The 17,845-nt window shown below is 38.6% G+C and overlaps 1 protein-coding gene across 5 annotated transcripts in view; it reads left to right on the top strand.

Annotated features, from left to right (window-relative positions):
* The window catches only part of LOC124864855 (brain-specific angiogenesis inhibitor 1-associated protein 2-like), a 77,831-nt gene that overhangs the window by 20,535 nt on the left and 39,451 nt on the right, over nt 1–17,845 (top strand). For all 5 annotated transcript variants that reach the window (XM_047359795.1, XM_047359797.1, XM_047359794.1 and 2 more), the window contains exons 2-3: nt 966–1,041; nt 6,252–6,338. In XM_047359795.1, the coding sequence (XP_047215751.1) occupies nt 966–1,041; nt 6,252–6,338 (163 nt within the window). The remainder of the gene's footprint in view (nt 1–965; nt 1,042–6,251; nt 6,339–17,845) is intronic.

Below are 17,845 nucleotides of genomic sequence, written 5' to 3'. Positions count from 1 at the left end.
GAAATACAAAGTTAGTCTCATGTACTGAGGAAGATATGATTAATTCTTGAAATTTAGTTATATTTCTATATTGTTGTTTGTACAATTCAACATGCTTCAAAATCAAAAATGAGAGTACATCAATATTAAAGGTTGCATTAAAAGGTAGAAAATGCAATAAATGAAATAAACCAAAAAATAAAAAACTGCAGAAAAGCCTGAGTCAGCTAAACCACAGAAGAACCAGTACGCTATTCTTAATTATCTGGTGATTCTGTTTATTCTTATAAAATAATTAATTATTTTATTAGTATATACAACACTGTGTGAATCTAACAAAAAACAAAAATAAAAACCTGGGAAATTGTTTAAGTAACTGGCTTATTGAACAAATGTTCTTTTTATTTCTTATCCTTGTAAAGTAATACTAGTATCCTGAAAAGTGATACTTGCACGTTATTATGGCCAGATAATGTTCTTCCTACATTTCATGAGCATTACTTAAGAAATAGTGATGGGTGGCAAAGTAGCTAATTTTTTATCTATTTCAGACAAAGTGTTTGGATGATTTCCCTGACTCACTTATACATGCATAGCTAGCTAACTGACAGCATGCAGCTATAGTTGGATGAAAGTGAATATGAAACTTGAGAAAACCCAGCTCTGTTTTAGGTTTGTATTTAAAAGGAATCTAAACCCTGGAAATATTATAATGTCAAATTTTAGAGGGTTTCACACAGTCAGTCTTAAAACCAATAACATACTTTCAAACTGGAAATTGCTTTTCAACATGCCATGTAAAAATGAAACTTTTTACTGTTTATGCATGTATTTTTTCTTTGTTAAATTTATTTTGTTTGACTTGAAGGAGGCTAGTGAAAGAAACAAAGTGAGTAAAGCAAGGCGGACGTCCTCTGTTCTCTTGACCCTGTTGTAGTGATAAGTGAGCCTTTCATCCTCCAACAATGTGTTGTTTCTGCTTTCAGACCATCATGGAGCAGTTCAACCCCTGCTTACGGAACTTTGTTGCCATGGGGAAGAACTATGAGAAGGCCCTTGCCAGTGAGTCCGTTCATTTCCTTCATTCATTTTTTTCTTCTTCACTGCAGGTTTAGGAACTCAGCCAAGACAGCACTCTCTTTTTCATTTTCATGTATCTACCTGTCTTTCTGTTTTCTACGAAGGCTGGATTAGCTTTATTTTCATGCAGTGTGGCCACGCCTTATAATGAGGGGCAGTGACTCTATCATTTCGTGTATCCTTTACTTAGAAAGAAAAAAAAGCACCAAAAAATAATCTGAATCAGAACAAAAGATGGCACTCTTTTTGCAGTCAGGTTCACTTCAGATACTTAGATTTTTATGCCTAAAGACTTTCAGCAATGGTGGTTGTCTTATGAGATCTTTCATTTCCTTCTGGATTACAGTGCAACAAAAGAGTGTATTCTCAAAATACCCCTGAACCTTAACACAACCCCAACCCCCACGAATTAAACTGGCCAAAACAATAGCTGAGATTGTTCTCCCTCACCAGGCCAGCACTCCTATTCCCTTTCACACACAATAAATAATCCTGGCCTTGGTGTGCCTTAGGAACAGACTGGTAGGGGTTAACTGAGCCATTAAAGACCCACTTTGCAGAATTGGCTCAGCCTAAGGGATTTAACAACTGTGTGAGGACCCGTTTCTATCCATATGGTGCAATTTCTGAAAATATTCAACACCACTAATGCCAAATGAGTTTAATTTGTAGGCCTGCAAGATCTGGATGTGGTTGTTTTCTTTTCTTTACAACACACAGTGAATGATTTAATTGCACAGTTTTTCCTAACAGGTCTAAAAAATAAATTGGTTAGTCCAACTGTAACAAAAAACATACTCTGCAAATGTATGATCACTTCTTATGCCCTGATTAAAATGTTTGGTATTTACTGTTCTTTAGTATGAAGGTTAAGTGATGGGACTTTGAAATAATCTCTTAAACCTTGCATTTAGATCTGGTAATCCCCTCAATTTGTCTTATTGGACCATTCATCAGACATTTAGTCAGTGCTGTTAATATAGATCCAAGCTCTTTGGTAAACCATTCTTTTAATTGTACACTTGATTTTCCACACCCTGCAGCAACACTGTCTGTTGCTTTGAGATGTTTCAACTCTCACCACCATTTTCACTCAACTATGTGGCATGTATGTGCAAAGTCACAGGAGCTGACATGCCTTCACTTTCCACATCACGGCAAGCACAGGGTCTCTTTGCCATGATGAAAATTAACTGGTGCAGGAAAGGTGAAAGCAAACGCACGCTGTCCTCTGCAGTTGGTTCAGTTGTAATTGGTACCAACATTAGCATCTGTCCCTCAACTTGGAAGACTTCGTCTGTGTCTGCATTTGTCAGTTAGAATTACCTTGTTCCTGCCATTCTATTGTTGTAAATGTGTCTTACACTTGGCAGCTGTCTCCAGGCACAGATCTAGTCTGTCACCTGCACCGCTGCTGGATGCACCTTTATAAGCAGTGACCATTACTCCCCAGAAATTGTGGGGCACTGTTAGACAGTCAGGCAGAAATTCTTTGAAACTTCCATCTGCCCTGCATGACCTTTGGTGGCAGCACACCAACAGTTCGAATAATGGGGTTCAGCTGCTTGTTGTTTTTTAAGACTGTTAGGGTGCTTTATTTAGTTCCAAAATAAAAAGGACAGCGAAAGCTATTGATTAGTTAATCTGTTAATCTTATTTCTGTAAACTCTGGTTTTGAATCTGTAACTGGCACATACTATAACCTTTATCAGAAACTTTTCAAAACCAAAGTATTTTGTGCAAAACTTTCGCTATGAACAGAAGCAGACAAAACAGAACCAGAGACAGGTGCTGCTGGCTACTTTCTGGAAGTTCGTTCTGGAAATGACACCAAATCTACAGGGGTTGGACAATGAAACTGAAACACCTGGTTTTAGACCACAATAATTTATTAGTATGGTGTAGGGCCTCCTTTTGCAGCCAATACAGCATCAATTCGTCTTGGGAATGACATATACAAGTCCTGCACAGTGGTCAGAGGGATTTTAAGCCATTCTTCTCGCAGGATAGTGGCCAGGTCACTACGTGATACTGGTGGAGGAAAACGTTTCCTGACTCGCTCCTCCAAAACACCCCAAAGTGGCTCAATAATATTTAGATCTGGTGACTGTGCAGGCCATGGGAGATGTTCAACTTCACTTTCATGTTCATCAAACCAATCTTTCACCAGTCTTGCTGTGTGTATTGGTGCATTGTCATCCTGATACACGGCACCGCCTTCAGGATACAATGTTTGAACCATTGGATGCACATGGTCCTCAAGAATAGTTCAGTAGTCCTTGGCAGTGACGCGCCCATCTAGCACAAGTATTGGGCCAAGGGAATGCCATGATATGGCAGCCCAAACCATCACTGATCCACCCCCATGCTTCACTCTGGGCATGCAACAGTCTGGGTGGTACGCTTCTTTGGGGCTTCTCCACACCGTAACTCTCCTGGATGTGGGGAAAACAGTAAAGGTGGACTCATCAGAGAACAATACATGTTTCACATTGTCCACAGCCCAAGATTTGCGCTCCTTGCACCATTGAAACCGACGTTTGGCATTGGTATGAGTGACCAAAGGTTTGGCTATAGCAGCCCGGCCGTGTATATTGACCCTGTGGAGCTCCCGACGGACAGTTCTGGTGGAAACAGGAGAGTTGAGGTGCACATTTAATTCTGCCGTGATTTGGGCAGCCGTGGTTTTATGTTTTTTGGATACAATCCGGGTTAGCACCTGAACATCCCTTTCAGACAGCTTCCTCTTGCGTCCACAGTTAATCCTGTTGGATGTGGTTCGTCCTTCTTGGTGGTATGCTGACATTACCTTGGATACCGTGGCTCTTAATACATCACAAAGACTTGCTGTCTTGGTCACAGATGCGCCAGCAAGACGTACACCAACAATTTGTCCTCTTTTGAACTCTGGTATGTCACCCATAATGTTGTGTGCATTTCAATATTTTGAGCAAAACTGTGCTCTTACCCTGCTAATTGAACCTTCACACTCTGCTCTTACTGGTGCAATCAATGAAGACTGGCTACCAGGCTGGTCCAATTTAGCCATGAAACCTCCCACACTAAAATGACAGGTGTTTCAGTTTCATTGTCCAACCCTTGTATCTTAACAGTGTTTCAGTTGCAAGTCAGAATAACAGTGGGATTTACTAACAGGAATTCTTAGTGACCAAGTTCATTACTATTAGTTATACAAGCTATTATCATAATTAAATGTTCTTAGCATTTTGCATTTTTGAAACACAGACGTTTTTACCAGAAGAGTATGTATAATACTGTGTGTGAGAAAGATTTGATAACACACAAATCATCAGAAGTAGTGATAAACAGTTTTTTACAGCAGCCATCACTAACATTTACGTGGAAGTCCGTCATATTGGATTTTAAGGACATGGCTGAACAGAAAATTCAGACTTTGTAACTTGGTGTTACAACTTTTAAATAAAGTGTTAATTGTTTTTCAATTTGGAAATTTCAAAATCAAAGAGACATATTCAAAATGAAACTACATACTGTATTTCAATTACTCATGCAAGGCTTACAGATCAGCATATTTTTTAGCTTTTCTGACCTAACAGCCTTGTAAGCAAATATTATTTTATATTGCCTTTCAGGATGGTGACACTAGTATTTATTGAAGTATTATTTCTAACATGTTTGAGAGCCACTGCATTGTGGACCTTGGGTTCTATTTATGTATAGTTTAAGTTGTACTCTCTACCTTTCATTAGCACAAGGGAGGAATATAATTTTTTCACACATTACTCACTTCAATCTAGGATATTAATGCAAGCTAACAAACCCCGCCGCTGCTCACATCTTCACCACCATCATGTTGAATCCTCGTAAAGAACTCTATATGCAGTAATTCATTCTTCAATCAGCGGTCTTCCCAAGTGAGGGTGTCTGCCTGTTCACAAAAGAGATGAAATGAAAAGGGAAACAGAAAATGCCATGTAACAGCATGTGGTTAACAGCATATATTGCTGCTTCCTTGATGTAGCTGTAATGATTTTTTTTACAGCTACAGCTAAATTTGTTGTGCCATTATTGATTTCATTGTTACCTGTTGCTATCACATCTAAATTAGCCTCAGAACGTAATATGCTTTGCATGATTTTTGACTCAAAATAATTGATATTTGATTTTTGACTGACACTAACCAAATTGCTTTACTACAATCTAGTTTATTTGTTCAAGGCTGACCTCTCAAAATTGACTCAACATTTAGACAATGAGCTCATGCTGTGGATGTCTTGGATACAGTTAGACATATGGACCTCTAATTGACCCATTCATTTACAAATCCATTTTATATATTCAAGGTCTTTTGGAATAGATTTACATAGTTTGGTCCCTTTTACTTAATTTTCTCAGGTAGCCATGCGAAGTGGAATGTTTCGAATTGACTGTGCATTGTTTCACACCCTTTTTTAGGGACATTTTATTTTATATTTTATTTTATATAATCTACTCGCATTCTGGTTAGGTGAAATGCGGTGATTTGACTAAAATAAATCTATACCTTAGCTGCTCATTGTTTTGGTTCAATCAGGGGTCATATTTCATGTCAACAATGAATAGGGGTTTGTATTAAATAATATTTACAATTTTTGTGGTTATCTCTATAACTAATCAAAGTACCTAACTACCAAGAGGAAAAAAGACTGATTTGCAAAATTACATGGATGCAGTATGGTTTGTTTGTGGATTTGAAATGAAAGGTAGAATGCACACTCATGCACATACATACATGCATTCATACAATATGAAGAAAATTAGAGAAAGGAATTAAAGCATTTCCAACTGATAACTGTTTTATTTGAAAGGTGTAGAGCAAATACAACTTAAGCCTAATTGGATATAAAGAGTAATACACATTAAAATAAAGTCTGATGTTCCCAAAAACCTTGGTTATAATAATCTAGCATTTTTTCTCATTGAATCAAATGCATCAGCTTTTGATGCAATAGATGATCTGTTGAAAAACCTATTCCCCATTTCCATCAAGCATCAATTACATAAAGATATATGTGCCATATTTGTTTTACCTTAGTTAAGGGATAAGGAACATGTGCTGATGTATCAGCCAGAAAATTAGTGAACAGCTTACATAGACTTTATTCATATGTAAAACGTTGGTTTTTTGGAAACCTTTAAACTAACTGCGGACTTACTCTTTGTGTTTTCAGGTGTGACATTTGCTGCAAAAGGCTACTTTGATGCCTTGGTCAGAATGGGTGAACTGGCCAGTGAGAGTCAGGGATCCAAAGATTTGGGTAAGTGACCAAGATACCCTAGATAAACTCAGCTTTTGTTGTCACTTTTATCTGTTACTCTGTCTGCGTTGGTCTTTCTTTGCATTGCCTCTTTATACACCTGCATAAACCTATGTCATTATACATTTGCTTTATGTGTTGAATAGCATTCAAAATAAAATGTGTTGGTGGAATGAAGGAAGTGGTTTTTTTTTTTCTTAATTAGAATTTCTCCAGAATTGTTTCAGTTCCAAACTAGTTTTGCTGTTTGTGTACCAAGCAAAGACATAATCAGGAAACAAATCTTGATGAGTAAGGTGTGTGGGTTGAACATGATTTATTTTCACCAGTGCAGATGTTGTGTTTTTATTCAAGCAAAAGGTATTATGTAAAACAAGGTGATGTACTGTGGTGGGATGTATGTACTTGAATATGTTCAGTGTTATTAAAAATGATTTACCCTCTGACATAATACTTCTGATTTTTTCTTCTTTTGTCATGCTCCGTGGTTTCAGATCATTAAACAAATTTTAATATCCAACAATGACAACCCAAAATGCATTTTTCAGAAGATGATTTCATTATTATTGTTAAAGGTAAAAGGTATCTAAACCAACCTGGCTCTATGTGAAAAAGTAGTTCCCCCTAAATCTGGTAGCTATTTACTCTTTTGGGGCACAAAAACTGCAATCAAGCCATTGTGATAGCTTGCAATAACTTTTATGTGACACAGCATCTCGCTCTGATTTTAGTCCAGTCTTGAACAAAATCATCAATTTATAAATTTTTGAATTTTGAATTCATTCAGAAACACTGGTGTGTTTCAAATCATTGCCCTGCAGCAAACCAAAGTGCATGAGTTTAAGGCCCCCACTGATGGACAGATATTCTCCTTCAGAAGTTTTTGGTAGAGTGGAACGTATGGTTTCATTACAAAAGGCAAGTTTTGCAGGTCCTTAAGCAGCAAAGCTGCCCCAGACCATTACACTACAACCCCCATGTTATGACATTTATTTTTTAGATTGCTTTGTTGGGCTTAATGTAACAGGACCCAGGCCTGCAGGTTCTTTTTGGCCAGCTGTACTTTTGGCCTTGGATCTCTTCTGTATACCTTTTTGCACAGTTTTTTGTGATTGTTTAAAACTGATTGAACTGAGGTAAGAGGCAGCAGTGTTTTAATTGATTTTCTGGGTTATTTTGTGAGATCAAGGTTTTTTGAATTGAGTCTTTGAAATGTTCTATGTTATTCCAGTTTTTGGATAGTGCTTCTCAAAGTGGAGCTCCAAAGCCTTAAAAAAGTTTTTTTCAAACCCCTTTCAGACTAATCTCTATCAGTGATTTAGTTTTCATATTTAGGTTGTGTCTGAAGTTTTACTTTTTGACATCTTTTACCCTTATGTTCTCAAATGGGTTCTATACATTCTAATAACTCTAATGTGGCAGTAATAATGCCTTGGTATGGTTATTTTCACCTAAATGTTTCTTGAACAGTAGGGGGAATTGAAATTTTACATAGAGCCAAGCTGGTTAGAGTAGGCTTATTTTAAATAAATGAAATCATCGATTGAAAGCTGTTTATTTATTCAGATCATCTTTTTTTCATATTAAAGTATATTTGATCTGAAACCTTTTGAATTTGACAAAAAAGCAAAAACAGAAGAAAGTTGTAAGTTTGCAACATGGCAGTCGGGTATCTGGGTGTCTGTATTATCCAGACCCTCAAGTCATTTCTTGAAGAAAAGCCTCACCCTCTCATATGAGTAGCTCTCTAGCTGATTAGTGTCTTTATATCAGCACTTGTCCTCAGCACAGAGAAAATCAGCTCACGCCTAAAGAGATTCACTTTGCATCGATTATTCTTTTAACTGCTTAGAGCTAGCTGTTGATTGACAGGGCCTTTGTTTCAGCGGAGCCATGATCCACTTTGGGTTTCTTCCCGCCCAGCCACCAGGGACTTGCATGAAAGTGCTCTAGGGATGTCTTATTCAGTGTGTGACCCAATCCCAATGTCTTGCAGCATCTGTGAGGCTTTCGCTTGGTTCAAATGTTAAGTTAGTGCTGTTTTCTTTTTGTGCTTCGGGTTGGTTAACTCTTATTCTTAAAAGTGACCTGGTAAATTTAGGAATTGCGCACGTCATGATGTTGTAGCCAGTATAAGGTTCTGTTTCAAACTTAATTATATTGCTCTTAAGATTTCTTTTTTTATTTTATTAAGTGCATTTCCGCAGCACCTGTCACCACCATTTGTGTGAAGAACTAAAAAGCACCTGTTTCTTGAACATCTTTTCTTATAAAAGATCAAGTGTGCTATGGTTGGTTGTAAATGGCTAAGTGTAAGGCAACAGCTTGGTTTTTGTTTTACATTAGGTAAATAAGCCACAAGGCATATATAATGTAAATGCATCAACTACTAATGTTGACAAATGAGAGAAAGCAACCCGGTATGAAAATCAATACATTTTAAGCTGTGTTTTCTGTAGGAGAATCAATCTTATAGGCCGAGTTTCTTTAAGTTGAAAACGGAAAAAGTTGTGATGTGAGCCCCTTTTCAACACTTATACAATCTGATGCCTAAAGCCAGCAGTCCTGTATACAGTAAAATGTACAGAGGAACAGTTGGCATTTTATTTTCCAGTCACTGGGACTTTTTTATAGCCTCCACCCTGAGGTCAGTGGCATCATCGTGACCTCCGGTTAGGATAAAGCTCAGAGTTTCCTGTTTGACTGACAGGAGGGAACAGAGATGACCCCAGTTTAGTGGAAAATACCACTTTTGGGTTGGCTCATCGGACAAAAAACCCCTGAAATTGACATTTCTGAAATGAGGAGTCGAAAAAGTATATGTCCTCAAAGACTGTATTTTATGATAGTTTTATCTCACTTACTCTGATTTCTTTACAAGATAATGGAGTATAAATAATTTTACAGATGTACTAGGGACCTAATGTAATTTATCTTCATAATTCCCCGTATTGTTAATGTTAGCTTTATCATTCACATGATTGACTGCATTAAAAGTCCAATGAACTTTATTAAAAGTTCATTGACTTTTAATAAAGAGCACTTATTTAATATTGATTGAACCTCACACAAAAGGTGCATATAAAAACTTGTACCTTATTTTTTTAAAGCTTGTTAATGCCACAACTTTGTAAGAAAAGGACCACCAGTGGTCCCACCTACACATTTCTGGTTTGCCAGCACCTTTGCAACTCCTTCGTTTCTGATCCATTTTTGTTTTGTTTACTAGTCATTGACACTTAAAATGAGGATTTAAATTATCTTGTGAACCAATTTTCTCTGATGGTAGTTATTCTCAACACATCAACATCCAAAACTGGTGTATTGCAACATGAATCCATCCCACTGTATAACAGTGCATGCATTTTGTGAATAGCAGTTATATTTGTGTGTGATTCCTGTGCATAAACTATGTGTCATAAATTATTTGAGTGTTCCTAGAATCTACTTGTATATATCTCAGCCTTAAGAGACAGTCTCTGTTTCTCCCACCACTCCCAGTACTCCCACATACTCCTGCCCACATATCCTCCGCTGGTTGTGCTAATCATCGCCTGTCACTTTGCCACCCACGCACTCATGCATGCACATGCATGCTAACACATACAAACACAGGCTCTTGGTCCCGCTTTCTATCTCCATTTGCCACTCTTCCTTTTCTATTCCACTGTTTTGCCTGCCCTCCTCCCTTTGTATTTTTTTCTGTAAAACATTTGAGCTCTTACTCTGTTAGTGACAGTTGTGGCTTTTGGCGGCTTTAATGGTAATGGTGTGTTTGTAAGGCAGATGATAATTATGATGGTCCTAACCAGCCAGTCTCTGTCTTTATGGAAAAAAGGGCTAGTTATATACAACCTGAGTCCAGGCCAAGGTAATTTGCAAAAATACACTTCTGCATAACGTTTAGTTGTTTTGTGTCATTACACTAATGGCACCTTTTATAGTTGTTAAACTATATGTTAGCAAAATTGCTAGAGCTGGAAAAGCAGCATAGACTGCTGAGTGAGTGAGTGAGTGAGTGAGTGAGTGAGTGAGTGAGTGAGTGAGTGAGTGAGTGAGTGAGTGAGTGAGTGAGTGAGTGAGTGAGTGAGTGAGTGAGTGAGTGAGTGAGTGAGTGAGTGAGTGAGTGAGTGAGTGAGTGAGTGAGTGAGTGAGTGAGTGAGTGAGTGAGTGAGTGAGTGAGTGAGTGAGTGAGTGAGTGAGTGAGTGAGTGAGTGAGTGAGTGAGTGAGTGAGTGAGTGAGTGAGTGAGTGAGTGAGTGAGTGAGTGAGTGAGTGAGTGAGTGAGTGAGTGAGTGAGTGAGTGAGTGAGTGAGTGAGTGAGTGAGTGAGTGAGTGAGTGAGTGAGTGAGTGAGTGAGTGAGTGAGTGAGTGAGTGAGTGAGTGAGTGAGTGAGTGAGTGAGTGAGTGAGTGAGTGAGTGAGTGAGTGAGTGAGTGAGTGAGTGAGTGAGTGAGTGAGTGAGTGAGTGAGTGAGTGAGTGAGTGAGTGAGTGAGTGAGTGAGTGAGTGAGTGAGTGAGTGAGTGAGTGAGTGAGTGAGTGAGTGAGTGAGTGAGTGAGTGAGTGAGTGAGTGAGTGAGTGAGTGAGTGAGTGAGTGAGTGAGTGAGTGAGTGAGTGAGTGAGTGAGTGAGTGAGTGAGTGAGTGAGTGAGTGAGTGAGTGAGTGAGTGAGTGAGTGAGTGAGTGAGTGAGTGAGTGAGTGAGTGAGTGAGTGAGTGAGTGAGTGAGTGAGTGAGTGAGTGAGTGAGTGAGTGAGTGAGTGAGTGAGTGAGTGAGTGAGTGAGTGAGTGAGTGAGTGAGTGAGTGAGTGAGTGAGTGAGTGAGTGAGTGAGTGAGTGAGTGAGTGAGTGAGTGAGTGAGTGAGTGAGTGAGTGAGTGAGTGAGTGAGTGAGTGAGTGAGTGAGAATTTTCAGTTGGCTTACAAGAACAATAGCACAAAAATTATTGCCAGAGTATTTTGCCTAGAAGGAAAATATACAAAATAATGAGAAAAGGTCCCAAGATTAAACCCTGTGGTATGTCACACGACAGGCTCTTGGGGTCTGAAATGATCTGTTTTGCAAAAGCACTGACTGTTCTGCAAGAGTTAAAGAGCTCTAGAGCCACGCCTGATAAAATGACTACATCCCAGAACTTGTTAATCAAAATATTGTGATAAACAGATTCGAATGCAGATGTAAGATCCAGGAGACCCATTACATTGGATGCCTGAGTCAGCTGACATCAAAATATGACTAGAATCTAAAGCAGTTTCTGTGGAGGTGAAACTGCTTTATCAAATGCAATTTGATATGTTTTTCCACAAAGGAAATTAGCTGATCTGCCTTTTATGTTTTTTAGGTCAGGTCGTCTTTGGTTCATTAGGCACTTTTAAAACAAGGAATGCCACAGTTGTAGCCCATGTCCTGGGTGCTGTGTGTGGTGGCTCTCAAAGCACTAATATCAGCTGCATGCTGTGTGAATCTTGCCCCAAACTGGCAATAGGCTTTGCCTCTCAAAGCTACAGTTATCCTTGTTGCTATTGCACTTTTTTCTACCACACAACTGTCAATGAATGTGCTTCTTTAGCAGAGACCTTTTGCAGCTTACTGTACTTCAGAACGTTGTTGGTGACTCTCCGAAAGTAAGCAATCTTCCCCTTAATTAAGTGAGTCATAGAATTTCTGTACAAATCATTTTATTGGTCTTATGTAATATTCTAATAAACATTAGCAAAATTAAATAGTTCACCAGCTAAATAAATTTCCCTAATCTCACTCTCCTCTCATTTTACCTTTTTGAACCTCACTAATCACCGCATCTCAATAACAGAGAATGTATTATGCAGCATTAACTTATGTCTCTGGAGAAATAACATTCAATAAAACAAATAAAAAAATAAATCTGGAACATATTTAAACATTAAAGTAATTTGCCCCTTGAGTTATTATCTCAAGGAAAAAAGAGGGATACACAGGGAAAGTTAGGCTACAAATGATGACGCAGGAATGTCTTTTTAGGTTAATGGGTCTGGGACATTCACATGTGTTTTCTGCTGGTAAATTGCTGCAGCTTACAAATTAATAACCTGGAGCAAAAGGTTTAGACTGGCAGATGAGGTGTTGAATCTGACATGCTGCATTCGAGTGAACACCCAGGAGTATGCTCACCTCAGCTCTCCCTGTCTCTTCTTTCTGTCACTCCATCTTCAGTGTGGCCTACCTTGCTCCTCCTCTAGCACCTGTCCCTGTTTAAATGAGAGCAGAGCAGCTCTTTTCTTAGCTCTGTGCCACCCTCCCTGGAGTACCTGCTTTCTCTTGCTCTATTTCTGAGGCACACACTGCATGATGGGAAACCAGTGCCCCCTACAATCTCCATCCTAACACATTCATTTTGCCCTTGACTTTTTTGCTAAAACATTTTAACTGAAGCAGGTAGATCAGATGGTGTTGCAGTATTTAAGGTTCTAAGTCAAACCAAATACAGTATGGAGAGTTAACAGTTTAGGTATCCTAAAGTTGCAGTATGGATAAAGGTATGTATAAACAGCAGAAACGGCTTACTGTCTGTGGCTCATAATGACTCATGTTATAACACACACAAACCATTATGTTGCTAAGCAACTCAGTGGTTCTTGATTGTTGGTGAGGGAAAAAATGGATTTTGCAGTTCCAGCACTCAATGAAGTCACAGTATGCCCCTTTTACCTGTTTGCTCAATTGACAGCATATTACCTCATTTAACGAAAGCTGCACAATATATCCAGTCATAATTATCATATTTTAAAAATGTATAATACTGGAATAGGAAAGTGTTGAAACAGTTTGAATGCATTGTTTGGTAGATGATCTATATCTACCTGATAAGGCTGCATATTATTAGGGAAACATGCAATATGGTTGGTGAATGATGCAGTGATAGTACTTGCAATAAATAAATAAATAAATATCTAACTAAACAATGTCAGCCTCTTTTTCCTCAGGAATTATTGCTTACATAGAGCCCAGATAGAATGTAATCTAACCAGCTACTGGGGAAAAAATAAATACATTCATAATCTCAATCTTAACAGCATACTTTTATTTAAAACATGGCATGTGGCTATATATGCACTTTTGGCAAAGAAACTTTGTTTTAGTTTAATGGCTTTGCCAGAAAATCTTAAAGTCAATGACAAAAAAAAAGTCTTAATTTCAATTAGTGATGTTCATGCAATGATATTGCGATTGATAGTTTGTGATGTATTGTGCAGCCCTAAAACCTGAGGTTTATTGACCGAATGATGGCAATATCACAACCAAGTAATTCCCAACCAATTAATCCCAACTGATATTGCTGTTAAAGTATAGAGCAATATCATAATCTAATGATTTCCTCATGCTGGGCTCTGTGTGTGTGGATAGATAGACAGATATTAAATCAATAAATAGATAATGGTCACACAAAGTTTTGTGTTTGACTCCTGACCATTAACTGCCTATAAACAAGTAGCTGTAGTATTGTAATAGTATTGTAATAGTTTAATTCCTGAAAAGAGGTCTTAAAACAATGGTTCTGATTAAAAAATATATATAAATGGCTTCTGTGAACTTATCAATAACATTTATCTTACCTAAATGTAATTTTGCAATACGTTTGTAGAGAAAGAAAGAAATTATCAGAGTAGTGGGATGGCTAGTCAGAGGGGCCTCTGTTTTTAACAATTCAAACCACTCAAATTGAAAATGTTCATATATATGAGACATAGGGCTATGTGCATGGATAATAATACTCTACACCTGCGTAACACAGTTTTCAAGTTTTTCCCTATTTTATCAGCCAAATGTCTTTGTTACTACAGGTGCTGGTCCTAAAATTAAAATATCATGAACAAATTTATTTATTTCAGTAATTCCATTCAAAAAGTGAAACTTGTATTTTATATTCATTCATGACACACAGACTGATATATTTCAAATGTTTGTTTATTTTAATTTTGATGACTATAACTGACAACTAATGAAAACTCAGCTGTTATGAGAGCCCAGGTTGCTCTGATAGTGGTCTTCAGCTCTTCTGAATTGTTGGGTCTGGTGTATTGCATCTTCCTCTTCACAATACCTCATAGAAAGTCTATGGGGTCAAGGTTAGGCGAGTTTGCTGGCCAAATAAGAACAGGGATACCATGGTCCTTAAATCAGATACTGGTAGCTTTGGCATTGTGTGCAGGTGCCAAGTCCTGTTGGAAAATAAAATCTGCATCTTCATAAAGTTGGTCAGCAGCAGGAAGCATGAAGGGCTCTGAAACTTCCTGGTAGACCGCTGCGTTGACCTTGGACCTTAGAATACACAGTGGACCAACACCAGCAGATGACATGGCACCCCAAACCATCACTGACTGTGCAAACTTTACACTGGACCTCAAGCAACATTCGATTGATTTGGGATTCTGTGCCTCTCCTCTCTTCCTCCAGACTCTGGGACCTTGATTTCCAAAGGAAATGCAAAATTAACTTTCATTAAAGAACATAACTTTGGACAACTCAAGCAGCAGCCCAGTCCTTTTTGTCTTTAGCCCAGGCAAGACACTATCGGACGCTGTCTCTTGTTCAAGAGTGGCTTGACACAAGGAATGCGACAGCTGAAACTTATGTCTTGCATACATCTGTGCATGGTGGTTCTTGAAGCACTGACTCCAGCTGCATTCAACTCTTTGTGAATCTCCCCCACATTTTTGAATGGGTTTTGTTTCACAATCCTCTCCAGGGTGCGGTTATCTTTATTGCTTGTACTCTTTTGTCTACCACATCTTTTCCTTCCCTTCGTCTCTCTATTAATGTGCTTGGACACAGAGCTCTGTGAACAGCCAGCCTCTTTAGCAAAGACCTTTTGTGTATTGCCCTCCTTGTGCAAGGGGTCAATGGTTGTCTTTTGGACATCTGTCAAGTCAGCAGTCTTCCCCATGATTGTGTAGCGTACAGAACTAGACTGTGCGACCATTTAAAGGCCTTTGCAGGTGTTTTGTGCAGGTAGTTAGCTGACGTCTCCACTTACAGGCCTCCAATATATCTCTCCAGGACACAGTCTCCTGTTCCAGATGTGGAATTTCAGCCTCAGTGCTTAGATACCTGTGGGTTACGCCTACAGCCCACTGGTGCCACCATTGTCTCTCTATTGCTGTCAATTATGCTACGGTGACAAGTGTCTTCTGCATCGAGGGTCCTGGGGATCTTAACTATATCTCCATGACCATGAGCCAAACTCTTCAGACACGATACAAGGTGACCTGTACATCTGCATTTGGGGCTGCTGCACGCAACTTTACGATACAGACACATTCATGGGGAATGTATTTCCCTACATCTGGGATCCTAAAGATCTTCCCAGATGATCTTCTATTGGCACCCTTAACTCCCCTGATTCACCTCCTCCAGGCACTGACAACAGAGGATGCCAGGTGTCTATTACTACTGCAGAGAGCAGCATTCACACCTCTATCAACACCAAGAACATCACCTATCAAACCTCTGCTGGCGATGACGATCCAGCCTTCACGACATGGATCCCCCCACAACTGATGAATTGCTGGCTGAAGTCATGTCAGCAATCTTTCCCCAACACTCCATTCCCCCCCACCCCCTGCCCTTACACCCAATGCTCTCACCTCTGCATAGCCCTGTTGACACCATCTCACATGAATGGCAGCAATTCCCCGCTGCTAATGGGTCTTCCTCACCACCTTTCCTAAAGAGGTAGTCTGTGTCATCTCCCCTTTTGATGTATCCTGACTTCATCGACAAGTTTGAGATTCTCGACGCTTGGTCCCCACCTCAAGTCCCTTGATCACCATATCAGTCACACTTCTTGGAAGATGAGGTCCTCTCCTTGTGTGTTTATGATGCAGACCTTGATTTTTCTGACTTTTGTGACTTTGGGCATGGATACAGTCTGATCTCAAGAAGGGGTTGTCAAAATAAGGTGAGATCTTTCCATGTAATCCATGCAACAATTATTAAATGCTCACAGTTAAATCAATAAAAAGTAACATAAGTATATTCATAAGTTTATTCTCATATTCTGGGACTAAAAGACTGGAGATACCTGTTTGGAGTCATATATTAACTGTCTTATCTTTTGCAGAAGTATAAACTACAAGTGTAACCAAAGAAATTAAGTATGATTTTTATTTTCTGCAAGTATGAAATGAAATGAGTGATCTTTGTTTATCAAGTTAAAACACATTGATTGAAATATGATTGTGAACTGATGACTAAAATAAAACATGAAGGTTTAGATATTCTTTATCAGCTATATGTGAAAGAGAGATGATGATAATCAGTTGTGATGTATGAATAAGAAAGAATGAAGTTGAAGTAATGGTTTTAAAATGTAAATGAAGTAAAGGCTGTAGCTAAAACTTTCAGCATCAGGGAAAGACAGGTTAAGTTGATTGAATCATTTATATTATTGATGTTATTAGGTGTTGTTGAATTTAAGCTGTTACTGACCCCTGCAAGAGCGTTATTATTTAAAGAAAGCATATAAAATTCTACATAAATTGTGGACAGTCAATTATTTGAGTCACCTTATTTTTGGTTTTTCGTTGGTGGTAAAACGTCTTGTTACCTGATTCTAAGAGATTTTGGGAGGTTTTTATAGGTTGCCTTTAGCCAAACTTGTTAAAACAGCGCCCTTGGGGCTTATGCCGAGTCACTAAAATTAACCTAACCCATATACCAAGAGCCAGTTATAATATTAGGGAATGAGCAGCCCTTAACAGAAGTGACTGTCGAGGAGTGGATGACTGCTGTGGGCTACTCAGTTGTCTAGACCACCAGTTGAAGAAGGGCAAGACTTCTGGATGTGGACTGTTAGAGGTTAGGCGTGTCATTTCCCAACACCAGCTTAAACAAATCTTTCAGTAAACATGCTTAGTAAGACCTTTCAGGTTTAGGGAAGTCCGGACCCATTGGATGGAGAGCTGGATTGAGCAATCCCCTTAGAAAAAGGGAAGTAAGAGGGAGGGTTTAACTCATCGGACAACAAAAGTACATAGTTGGATTATATGTTCAACTTGGAAAAATTGCAGCCTGCTGTTTCGTTTGCTCATATTAGTTTAAGCAAGTATGCTGACCTAAATCTGACCAAAAGCTTTTGAAATATGACAAATTTATTCAGCATTACTACCAATTCTTTTTGTTTGAGCTATTTTTGTGTGATGCAGTTGTAATAAAGAAATTTACATATGCCTTTTACATCTTTAATTAAGATTAAAATACAAATGTCCCCCTTTACAATACCCTAAATTACATGGAAGTTGAAGGCATCACAGCCTTTGATGTATTTGGAGTTGCATCAAAAATCTTGACACCTACCAACCCTTTCATTTTGTATCTAAAGGTGTATTCACACCGGGAAAGTCCTTTGATCCACCTGTTTGATCTTGACCAAAAGTGCACTGAATGTTGGTTTTTTGTTTTGCTTTTTTTTTCAGTGCGGTTTGCTTTTACATTATATTTTTTGCTAGTAAACTATAACTTCTTATCAAAC

Source organism: Girardinichthys multiradiatus, chromosome Y (genome assembly GCF_021462225.1).
Source record: "Girardinichthys multiradiatus isolate DD_20200921_A chromosome Y, DD_fGirMul_XY1, whole genome shotgun sequence".
Taxonomy (NCBI): Eukaryota; Metazoa; Chordata; class Actinopteri; order Cyprinodontiformes; family Goodeidae; genus Girardinichthys; species Girardinichthys multiradiatus.
Note: the sequence above shows the minus strand (reverse complement) of the source record. Positions and strands in the feature narration are given on the sequence as shown.